This window comes from Bos indicus, chromosome 16, assembly GCF_029378745.1.
Source record: "Bos indicus isolate NIAB-ARS_2022 breed Sahiwal x Tharparkar chromosome 16, NIAB-ARS_B.indTharparkar_mat_pri_1.0, whole genome shotgun sequence".
Lineage (NCBI taxonomy): Eukaryota > Metazoa > Chordata > Mammalia > Artiodactyla > Bovidae > Bos > Bos indicus.
Genome location: NC_091775.1, coordinates 1550040 through 1561224, shown reverse-complemented (window position 1 = coordinate 1561224; position 11185 = coordinate 1550040). Strand labels below are relative to the sequence as shown.

The 11185-nt window shown below is 46.9% G+C and overlaps 1 protein-coding gene across 6 annotated transcripts; it reads right to left on the bottom strand.

Annotated features, from left to right (window-relative positions):
- Positions 1-580: 580 nt before the first annotated feature.
- On the bottom strand, positions 581-10259 carry LAX1 (lymphocyte transmembrane adaptor 1). Of its 6 annotated transcripts, none has more exons than XM_070767735.1 (6): positions 10005-10258; positions 9471-9669; positions 6840-7049; positions 6092-6202; positions 5345-5430; positions 581-3510 (listed from the first exon to the last, which is right to left on the bottom strand). In XM_070767735.1, the coding sequence occupies exons 2-6, from the start codon at positions 9553-9555 to the stop codon at positions 2743-2745; spliced, it is 1260 nt and encodes a 419-aa protein (XP_070623836.1). In that variant the 5' UTR covers positions 9556-9669; positions 10005-10258; the 3' UTR covers positions 581-2742. The 6 variants fall into 6 exon arrangements, with proteins under 6 accessions (XP_070623836.1, XP_070623839.1, XP_070623837.1 ...); XM_070767738.1 differs by having other exon boundaries at positions 6840-6949; positions 9471-9667; XM_070767736.1 differs by having other exon boundaries at positions 9471-9663.
- Between the last annotated feature and the right edge of the window lie 926 nt (positions 10260-11185).

The window sequence follows — 11185 nt, the reverse complement described above, 5'->3', positions numbered from 1 at the left end:
CCAAGGTCTGAGAGCTGAGTGCGTTCATTCCTACTGGAGCGTCACTGATTCTAGACCTTCCAGTGGACAGAGGAAATCTACATATATAATAGCCTACATATACACAGGTTTCTCCACTGTAGATTTACTATCTTCTCTTTTCCATATTCTTTTCCGTAGACAAGAATCACTAAATCCAGCCCACACCAAAGGCGAAGGGAATCAAGTGCCAAGGGAAGTATCAAATAATTTGTGGATCAATGTTAAAACCATCACGGTAGTGAATAAACATTTGAAGGGAGATTCTTTGAAGTTATGAAATTATCTTATTTTTCCATAAGGTGCCACCTGCTAATTTTACCATTTATTAGGGATTCATGGATATTTATTTTATCCCTTGAGTTATAAATCTGCATTATAAACATTTGCTTTTATTGCCTAAATTGCTCTAGTACCTTTGAGAGTGCTCTCGGCTCCTTCTGACATGGCCTCACCTTTTCTTCTCTCTTCCCCGATCCCTTCTTTCTTTTCTTTCCTTTTCTATACAGTGCTCAAACTCATCTTGTATTTTTCCTGCCTCAGCTCTAAAACCAGCCATTCCTCCAAGGAGTTCTGCTTCCTTTTATTGGACAATGGTATTTGGAATCCAAAATCTGGGAGCTGAGTGTATTCATCGCAATTGGAGAATCATTGCTTCTAGACCCTCTAGTGGGCAGAGTTAGGAAATACACATATATATACATCTGCTGCGGCTGCTGCTAAGTCGCTTCAGTCGTGTCCGACTCTATGCGACCCCATAGACGGCAGCCCACCAGGTTCCCCCAATCCTGGGATTCTCCAGGCAAGAACACTGGAGTGGGTTGCCATTTCCTTCTCCAATGCATGAAAGTGGAAAGTGAAAGTGAAGTTGCTCAGTTGTGTCCGACTCTTAGCGACCCCATGGACTGCAGCCTACCAGGCTCCTCCATCCATGGGATTTTCCAGGCAACAGTACTGGAGTGGGGTGCCATCGCCTTCTCCCATATATAAACTAGCCTGTGTATTTGTGTGTGGGTATGCTGTGTGTGCTCAGTCATGTCTGACTCTTTGTGACTCCATGGACTGTAGCCCACCAGGCTCCTCTGTCTGTGGAATTTCCCAGGCAAGAATACCGGAGTGGGTTGCCATTTCCTTCTCCACAGGATCGTCCCAACCCAGGGATCGTACCTGCGTCTCCTGAGTTGGCAGGCAGATTCTTTATCACTGCGCCATCTGGGAAGCCTATGTGTACACTCATCTGTATTTCCTTTTCTACTTGCTTATTTATTACTTCTTTCTCTGAGAGTAAGAAACCTGCCTCTCCTTACCTGTGTAATATTTACTTATTTGTTCAATTCCAGGCTATACTTAGTTTCAAAATCGCTAAACTATATTCCCATGAGACACAAATTTATCAATTACACTCCAGTGTCTGTGTCCAGCTCTTTGTGTCTTATCTTACGTTTTCAAGCAAAACATTGTTTTCCAAAGTTACTTAGGCCAGCTCAATTTTCCCCCACTCCCTTCCGTGAGATTATGTCATACATTTGTAAAACCAATTCAATTTTTACAAAATTTTACAAAATTTGTACAACCTGCATTATATTGTGGGCCTCCCAACAGCCTGGTGAATTTTTTAAATTTGCATATAATAAAGTCATCCTTTGTGCTGTACGGGCTTTTTTGTGTGTGTTTTGACAAGTGCATACAGTCAAGTATCAATAACCTTATAGAAACATTATCCTAAAAATTTCCTTGTACAGCTCCTTTGTTCCCTCTTCCCAAACCTCTCAACCATTGATCTGTTTTCTGCCTCTACAGTTTTGCTTTTTTTCAGAAATGTCATATAAGTAGAACCATACAATATGTAGATTTTTACAAATAGCTTCTTTCACTTAGCAAAATGTGTTTAATATTTGTCCACGTTGTTGCATGAACCTTTATACTTCACTCATTTTTACAGCTGAGTGTGGATAAATTCACTGTGTGAATATAGGACAGCTTGTTTACCCACTCACCTGTTGAAAGACTTATTTCCAAGTTTTCACAGTCATGAATAAAGCTCTATAAACAGTCATGTATGAGGTTTTTTTTTCTCTTGTGAACACAAACTTTACACTTGGATAAATACCTAATACTGGAATGACTGGGTTATATAATAAGTGTATGTTTATAAGAAACTGATGAACAATTTTCCAGAGGGAAGGTTATGGCTTGCAATCCCCTTAGCAATGATGAGAATTATTATTCTGCATTTTCTCCAGCGTTTGGTGGTCCACACTCATTCTAGAGTGGAAACTCTCCCTCCCCACCCCACTCTGATTTCTTCATTCCTTTTGGCCTCTGCCTGGATTACCAAATAATCTGTATTCTTGCTTTGCAGCCTGCTGGTATTAGCAAAGCCAATGATTTTAGGCTACATCGTGTTTCCACTGCGCACTAAAGGACTCTTCCATTTTTAACCTCCTAACAATTCTGTAAGGTAGTTTCAGCAAACATTCTTAAGTTGGTACGAGAGGTAACAGAATCTTGCTGAGAAGAATTCCTTTCTGGCTTTCTCAAAACTCTGTTTTTGAGACCCTCTTACCTCCTTACTCATTTCATCTCCTTAGCCTAACCAAATGAAACCACTGAAATACAGGGTCATCAAGGGTGAATCTGGCAGCAGCAGCCACTTCATGTGGCCTGCCGGCCGGGTGGCTGGGTCCTAGTTTGCCAGGAAAGAGCCGTGGGTCAGGCCACTGCTCAGCCCCTGGCTCCTGCCTCGGCAGCGCACACATTCTCATAGTCGTGAGAGTCCTCACTTGACGTCTCTTCTGCATCTTCCCACGGCCCGGTCTCACTGTGGGCAGACGACTGACAGGCCACGTGATCCTTTAAAGCCAGGAAGCTCCCTGACTGCACGGCAGGTGGGGTGTGGGTCTCTGGACCATCTGTCCTGCCCTCTACATGGTCTGTGTTTGAGGATGTCACTTCCTCCTCCTGCTGCTTGTTGCTACTGGGACCTGGTGGTACATTTTCATAATCCCTGCGGCACTGAAACATTCCCTGGAGCTGCTTCCCTTGGGGGGTCCCGAGATCCAACTCTGCCATGTTGACATAGTCATTCGAGGTCTGAGAAGACCCTTCCCCATCACTGAGTGGATCACTGTTCTCAGTTCCTGGAGACCCCAAACTGGTGCAGTCACTGGCGTTCCCACAACCCTCATCTATTTCTTCAGACGGTGCCAGCTCCTTGGTACCTGGGAGGATGAAGAGGTTCCTGGGAGGGTTACTGGCAGAAGCCAAAGTCTCAGCAATCTCCTTTGCTGTGGGGATATTGACATAGTCTCTCGAGTCCTCTGAAGAAGTGCTCGGGGAACCTCTTGAAGCTCTGACATTGACATAGTGAGGCGAGGGAGCAAGGTTTCCACACATCTGGGGCCGCATGGCATTGTCATAGATGCCCACTGCATACCCCATGGCGTGAGTGTGGGCTCTGTGCATGTGGAGGGCGTCGCCTGCTCGGGAGGGCTGTAAGTAAGAAGAGATGGTGAGTGACAGAGTAGGGGTAGGAATAAGGACAAGCCCTCCCTTCTCCCCACCCGGCACTACTGTATCTAACGGCTCCTCTACTCAGCTCTTCACTGCAGAGAGACGCTCTCAATCAGGGTCTCAAATCACAAGGCTTCCGATGCCAGGTTGGGATGAGTGAAGTGGGCTGGGTTTAAGGAAAGCAGCAGTGTAAATGTGACAATAAATTGTAACTAGTTTCTCGCCACACTGGGGGGGTTCAGTGGGGGAAGTATTATGAACTGGAGAGAGCCTGCCACCCCAGAACATATTGCTAGGCCCAGGATAGTGGCTAAAGGTAGAGGCTTCAGTTCAGACTGAGGGTGCAAGTCCTAGCCTCACCACTCTGTGCTGAGTTTACACAAGTTACCTAATCTCACTGTGCCTCAGCTTCCTAACTTATAAAATGGGGATAATAATAATAATATCAATACCATGAGGTTTTGTGAAGAAAAAATGAATTACTGCCTGTAAACTGTTTAGCTCCTGGCACAAAGGAGACACTACGAAACGCTTGCTGTTATTAGTATGGGCGCAGCTGACACACAGATCAGCAATGGTCATTTAGGAATGCTGGTCTGATGTTTCCAGAATGTCTGATTTTCAAAAAAGGCTGAATATCTGGACTTCAGTGTGAAATCTCTTAGGTTTTTAAATGTTGGCAACTGGTTCAAAACGTCCTTCAAACAGCACAGAGTACAATCCAAACATGTTTGTAGGTTTAAGTCAGCTTGAGATCTAAACTCTAGGTACAAAATCCCCTCAGGGCTCAGCTGAATCCGAGAACTAGCTTAAGCAGTGGATTGCCTCCACTCTTTCTTTTATAGCCACGTGGACCTGCTGCCCTAGGAAGTCTTAGAAGCAGGACTAGAGCCTAAGAATGGGACACGTGAGAGGAGGAGGAAGCAAATGTGGCAACTTGGAGACGGCCACGTGGTCATCAAACTTGAGCCCCTGGGTAAGGAAAGGCTGGATAATGAGCCAATCAGCAGCCCTGGGTAAAGAAAGGCTGGGTAACGAGCCAATCAGCAGCCCTGGGTAAAGAAAGGCTGGGTAACGAGCCAATCAGCAGCTCCAGGTAAAGACGGGGTAACGAGCCAATCAGCAGCAGCGGCACCATGGCCGTACTCACCCAGGGATGCCGTAAAACCGAAGAAACAAATTCTTAAACAAGCTAATAAGGACTTATCTACAGAAACGAGCACCCTGATCTTCAGAACAGTCCCTCTGCCCCACATTGCTGTGCGTCTCCTTCTTGGGAGCTGCTTTCAGAGCCAGACGCAAAGGTTTCCCCAACATGCTCAACACTTTTTACACCAGTCACAGTACTGAGTGACTTATGACTCTTACTGCTATGGAGGAAGATTGAAACAATTTGACATAGGCTTGGAAGTAATTCCCGAAGCAGAACTTTAAGGGTGCTTTGAGCACCAACAGCTCTGTAGGAAAATTTATGTACCCTCCCAAGATAATTACGGTACAGGAGACAACACTTATTTGGAAAAACGCATTATCATGTCTTTGTTAAAGCAATACATTTCGGTTCCAACAAGTGTCCATGAATACTTGTGCCTTGGTGCCTTTCTTAAAATCTCAAGCACTTGCTCTTCTCTTTCTAAATTTTTTGCCTTGGGTGGTAGGGCGATCCTGAGGCTAGTCTTCCCATTTATTAATAGGGCCTGGGGTGCCGTTTATAGTGAAACAAGAAGCAACACCTAGGACTCTTGCACTTCAGCTCTTCTGCCAGAGACACGTCATTTCTCCCAAAGGGACTGTCGTTTCGCTTGACTCTTACCACATGTTCAGAGGAAGGGCTGTCAGAATTCCTGGAGAGGAGGCTTTCGGTGCTGACAATACGGATGCTCCTTGAGGGATGTCTTCCTGAAAGGTCAGAGAGCAAACCCTGAGCATAGTCAGCCAGTCCTCCAAGTGCTTCAGCCTGTTCAGTCCTCACATTCTGGGTGAAGTGGACCTGTCTGATACCTGGTATTTGGGGGCCAGTGTTCTGTGGGGAGAGGGTCAGGGCTTCAAGGATGATGAGCTGGGAGACCAGGAACACTCCTCAGCTCGCTGAGGACAAATGGACACTAACACAGGAGTGGAGGAGGCTGGCTGGGCGGAGTCTTCTCGGGTGAGCCCTCCCTGACTTGAGGCTGGAGGCCATGTTCTCCTGTGTGTCTTTCCCAACTTTAGACATACCCAGCTAACTACATCAGGAAAAACCAAAACTGTAGTCTATGTAATCAAATTATCATGCTGTACTCTGTAAACTCATACAGTGACATATGTCAATCATTTCTCAATGAAGTTGGAGAAAACCCCAAACCAGATCCCTGACCCTGATGACTTCCTGCTCCCTCTTCAAGCCCCCAGGCCCCACTGGAGGTAAACCTTGCCATCTTTCTGTCCCGTCCTCTCGCCTGCTCCCTGAAGAGCAGGATGGTAGCATGCTTAGAAAAAGCCGCTTTTGCAGGTGAGACCTATATTCTGGGGGCAGAAGTTCTGTAGGCCTGGATTCCATGGATGAGAAAGAAAAACCTACCCAGCTCTTCTTGTCTTCGGGGCAAGAGGTCATAAATATTTTTGGCTCGCTGTCTGGGCCGAGGCAGAGTCAACAAGGGCATGATGGTAACTCGGAGGTAGGGAACTTGCCCTACAAGACAATGAGAGACACAGAGGTCATGGCTGGGCTTAGCTGCACAGAATGTGGGGACCCTTGGGGAAGAGACGGCGCCTGAAAATATTCCCCACCCTCACCATGTATTATGAAAAATGTGTTTCCAGACTTGACCAATGCCTTTGAGCTAGAAGAACAGGGGACTCAGGAGACAGAAGCAAGAAGCAGAAATGGGCACAGGGTACCAGGGCAAGGCTTTCAGAATGAAGTTCGACTCAGCACGGAGCTTTCAGAGCCACAGCTTGTGATCCTGATGGAGACAATGACCTGTGTTAACACACAGGTAAGAACAGAGGACTCCTGGGTGCAACGGTTTATCTCTGGAGGGCAGTGTGTGTGTCTATGCTCCGTCATGTCTGACTCCATATGACCCCACGGACTGTTGCCTGCCAGGCCCCTGTCCATGGGATTTTTCCAGACAAGAATACTGGAGTGGGTTGCCATTTCCTCCTCGAGGGGATCTTCCCAACCCAGGGCTCGAATCTACGTCTCCTGCACCTCCTGCATTGGCAGGCAGATTCTTTACCACTGTGCCAGCTGAGAACTGGGCTTTAAATTCCAGACTAGACAGTTGATCGTAGTGTGTCTCAACTCTGGAAAACAAGGGACTCACGCTTCTTCCGTTTACCGCAGCACCACAGGACGCAGATAACTGCAACAACCAGGAGGATGGCAAGGAGAGCCGCAAACCCAGAAAAGATGCTGCTGCTGTGGTCTTCAGCCCTGTGAGGAAAACCAAGGGCCACGATCCAGCCATGAGGCGGGGAGGGTGGGGGGGAGATGCTTCCTCCAAGAGGCAGGACTCGAGGGTTTGGGATGGGAGCTGAGGGAAGGAAAACTGAGGTGGGATGGGCTGCACGGTAGAAGAACAGGTTATCTCCTCATGGAGAGAGGGAAAGAGGACGTGGGAGAAGGGAGCTATCCCTTCTGAATGCTCACTGGATGCCAGTGGTTTGCATTAAAACTTATTTAATCTGTACAACAATCCATCTCTCTTTGTGACCAAGGAATCTGAGATTTAGACTCAGTAAGGTAGAGTAACATAGGGAAGATCACAGAGGTAGGAAGGAGCATGATGGAATGTGAATCTAGGTCTGTTTGGGCCCAAAGACTGTTCTTTCTATGGCTTCACACTGTCTTCCAGACTTGTCAAATCCATTTGCTCCTGCTTGCCCTGTTCCCTGCCCCTCAGCTTTCTGTCTTGCTTGGAAGAGATTATCCACTTACAATTAAGGAGCAGCTCTGGGACAAGAGTCCAGGTTGCTTGCATTTTAATAATCCCTGTAGCATCAACTTGTGGAGCTGGTCTTCAAGCAACACTCTGCTCTGCTGTGGAATGTGACCAGTGCAAATGCACTGGTTAAGTACTGGGCTATTTGCAATTCCTGGGCAGGGCCAGGGCTACTGCTCTGCTTTGGCTAAAGGAAGCAGCCAATTGAGGTTACAGAATGAATCACTAGCAGTCCTGCCCCTCCAAATACTAGAAACCAGGTCATCCATCAGGGAAGGTTTTTGTCCTTATGAGTTCTAGACTTGTTCACCCAATTTCATACTGGACATTCCCATGTGGTAACCCAATAGACATCTCAAAACAAAAATGTTTAAAACAGAACTCCTGTGCTCCCCCCACCCCCCATAAACCTGTTCCTCTGATGTTTCCCGTCATCTAATGGCTTGGTCAAAAATCTTGGAGCCATTCTTGAATGTTTTCTTTTTCACACCCCACTGCTAGTTAACCAGCAGTTTTTATCTGCTCAACCAGGACATCTATCCCAAAGCATCACCTCTTGCTCCTCCATTGCCACTACCTCAGTCTGAGCCACCGTGAGTTCCACCTTTGCAAGAACCTCGCTAATGATCTCCTTGCTTTCACTCTTGGCCCGAGCACACTATGTTCACACAGGAGTTAGAGTGATCCTCTAAACGGTTAAATCAGATCACGTGCCCTCTCTGCTTGCAACCCCCCATGACTTCTCATCACACTTGGGATAGCATCCATAGTCCCTAACAGGCGAGAATGTCACGGCCTCTTCTCTTCTGCCTTTGCCTGCCTCTGACCTCCTTTCCTACTATTTTCCTCTGACCTTGATGACCAGAACTCCATGCTGTTTCCAGCAAAGCACAGTCTTGTCTCAGTCCCGCTGCTCCCTCTCCCGCAGTTCAATCCCCTCATTTAATTTAGGTCTCTTCTGAAATGTCACCTCCTCAGATAGGTCCTCCCTGGTCACGCCCTCCTTGGTACTCCAGTCCCCTTACTCTGCCCTGGTTTTTCTTCACAGCACTTACGACTGATGTTATGCTAGCCATGCTTTTGTTCATCTATTTGTATCTGACCCTCCCACTTAGCTGTAACCTCCAGGAGGTTGTCTTTGTCTGTCCTGTTCACCTTGTGCCTGCAGCAGTGCCTGGCACTCAGTAGGAACCTGATGGATATTTGTTAAATTAATGAATGAATAAATTATCAAATGAATGGATATAGAAATAGTATTGGAGGAGTGCTGCAGGATTCTGACACTTTATGAATTCATTCCCCATCAATGACCTTGTCCACCTGCAGGGGACACGTATTTGTTTGTCATGGTCATGACATTTACCTCCCCAAACTACAGTGATTTTAAATTTATTGCTGTTGAGCTGTGCTTTTATCATTGCACTGAAACCAATACCTCTCAGCGTCAAAGTTTCAACTATTGATGGACTTTTTGTTAATATAATATTGAAGGTTTTGACTGTAAGATTTACATCTGTGATTAATTCTGTGAGGTTTTATGATCTAAGGATGTATCTTTATCATATCTTTGATTCCGTTTTTATTCATGGCAAGTGTTTAGGGCCTGAAAGCACATCTGCGTAAGAAGTGGGCCGTCTGTTTCCATCAGAGTAGAAACTAGTTTTTGTTTCTGTTTCTTTGAGGAGTGATCGGTGGGACTTGAAAAAGGAAAGCTCAAGCGCTGCCATGAGGGCCTCTGAGCATGAGAACCCAGCCATGCCAGGAAGCCAGCTCTAAGGAAGTGGTGTGTTATCATATTTCCTCTCTTCCCAACAACTCCTTTCTCCTCGCAATACCTATTCCTTTCCTCCCGGCAGTTCTGAGCAAACCTCTCTGAGCCAAGAGTTTAGTGGTCTTAGGAGACGAGAGCCTGGTGAGGGATGGCAAGGCTGCTGGGGTAGAAGCCTCCCAGGATAGACCAGGACCCCCTTTCTAAATCAGGGGAGGGGAGCACTCACCGCCCCCGGCACTCACTTGTCCAGGCTGCCGAGGGTTCCCTGCAGAGTGCTGGGCTCTGAGATCCTCCTTGTGGTCTCTGACCACGCTGACGTGGTGACATCCATTATTCTGCGACCCTCTCTGGCTTCAGCTTCTCCTCCTAGGCGTTCTCTTAATCGTCATCAGCTTGCCAGCCAGCCTGCCACTTTTCCTATCTCTTCCTAAACTTCTGACTCTCAAGAGAAAAGGCAGAATTGGTTTGTGTTTTACATATAATCCCATCTAGTATAAGCATTTTTTTTAGTAAGTAAGAATGACAGAAATCCTCCTGGTCTCCATTTTCTGAACATTCCCTAACATACAACTTTTGACTTTCAAATTTTCATCTTCTTAAATCTTTATTTATCAAAATCCATCACAAAAAGTCTATTGGTTTTTACTTCTTCCTTTCTAAAGCTTCCAGTCTTTCTTTCTAGAACTTTCTCTCCCGCAACCAACTCTACCTTGCGTCTGTCCCTGAAATGTCAGGCTGACTTGACCCAAAATACAAAACAACAAGTTTGGCTCTACCTGGATGTGGCTGCGATGCCGACTGCAGGAGGGAAGAGCTCTTCTGGGTGCGGAGCTCCCCAGCTCAGCTCAGGGGGACGCCAGACGCTCTGCCTTATGACGGGGATGTGCGGGGCGCCGAGAGGGAGACGGCCAAGAGGGCAGAGACAGGCTCCTTGAGAAGTTCATCTTCCCCCAACCCCCAAAGCAGAGAGAAGAGAGCAAACACTGTGCCAGAATGGAAACAGATAGTCAGCTACAGGAAGCAATACCACCAACGTGCTAATGAAGCCTGGGGCCCAGGAAATGCTGCTCAGCTCTCAATATGATAGAAGCAAGGGCGCCTGCACCCTGTTCCCTGGGCTGGCTGATGCACTGTGGTCTGCGGGGAGCATGATTCAAGAGGGGTCAAGGTGATAGGGTATTTGTGATTGCTCGACCTGGGTTTCTGTGATACCGAGAGTTTTATCAGCCTCCAGATTGACCGTGTTTCTTTCAGCAGGTCTGAGGAGCACTGGAAGGTGCTTTTTAGAAACAATACAGATTTCTGGTGCCTGTGGCTGATTCACGGGTGAAGAGTGATCCGTTGCTGCAGCACTTGCGCTGGGATTGAAGCGAGAGGGCTTCCCAGACCTGGTGCCAAGAGCAGATGGCGTGGGAATGGGGAATCCGGAAGATGGCAGGTGGGAAAGCAGACAGAACCAAACCTCAGAACCCCGACAGCTACTTTAAAAAATTTTTTCAAGAACGTCCCCCTGCCTGCGACCATCTCAAGGTCTTATCTTATGTGATCTTATCATCTACACAGGTTGTTTGAGTCAGCCGAGTCTTCCATCCTCTCTTATTTTCTCCTGCCCCCATGTTTGAGGGAAACAGCCTCCTCACAGGAGGCTCCCAGGCCTCAGACTGAGCTCTGGGTTTCCCGGCCCTGGCTGTGCCCCTTCCCTCCCCACAGTAAACCAATTAAACCAACCACTCAAAACACAAAACAGATATCTGAGGTAATTCGTCGTGATAGTAGAAGAAAACTATTCACTCCTGGTGAGGATATGTGTTTTAAACCTAATTGCTCTGGTGTTGCCTTTAACCCACTCTATCAGTGCAAAGAAATAGAGGAAAACAATAGAATGGGAAAGACTAGAGATCTCTTCAAGAAAATCAGAGATACCAAGGGAACATTTCATGCAAAGATGGGCTCAATA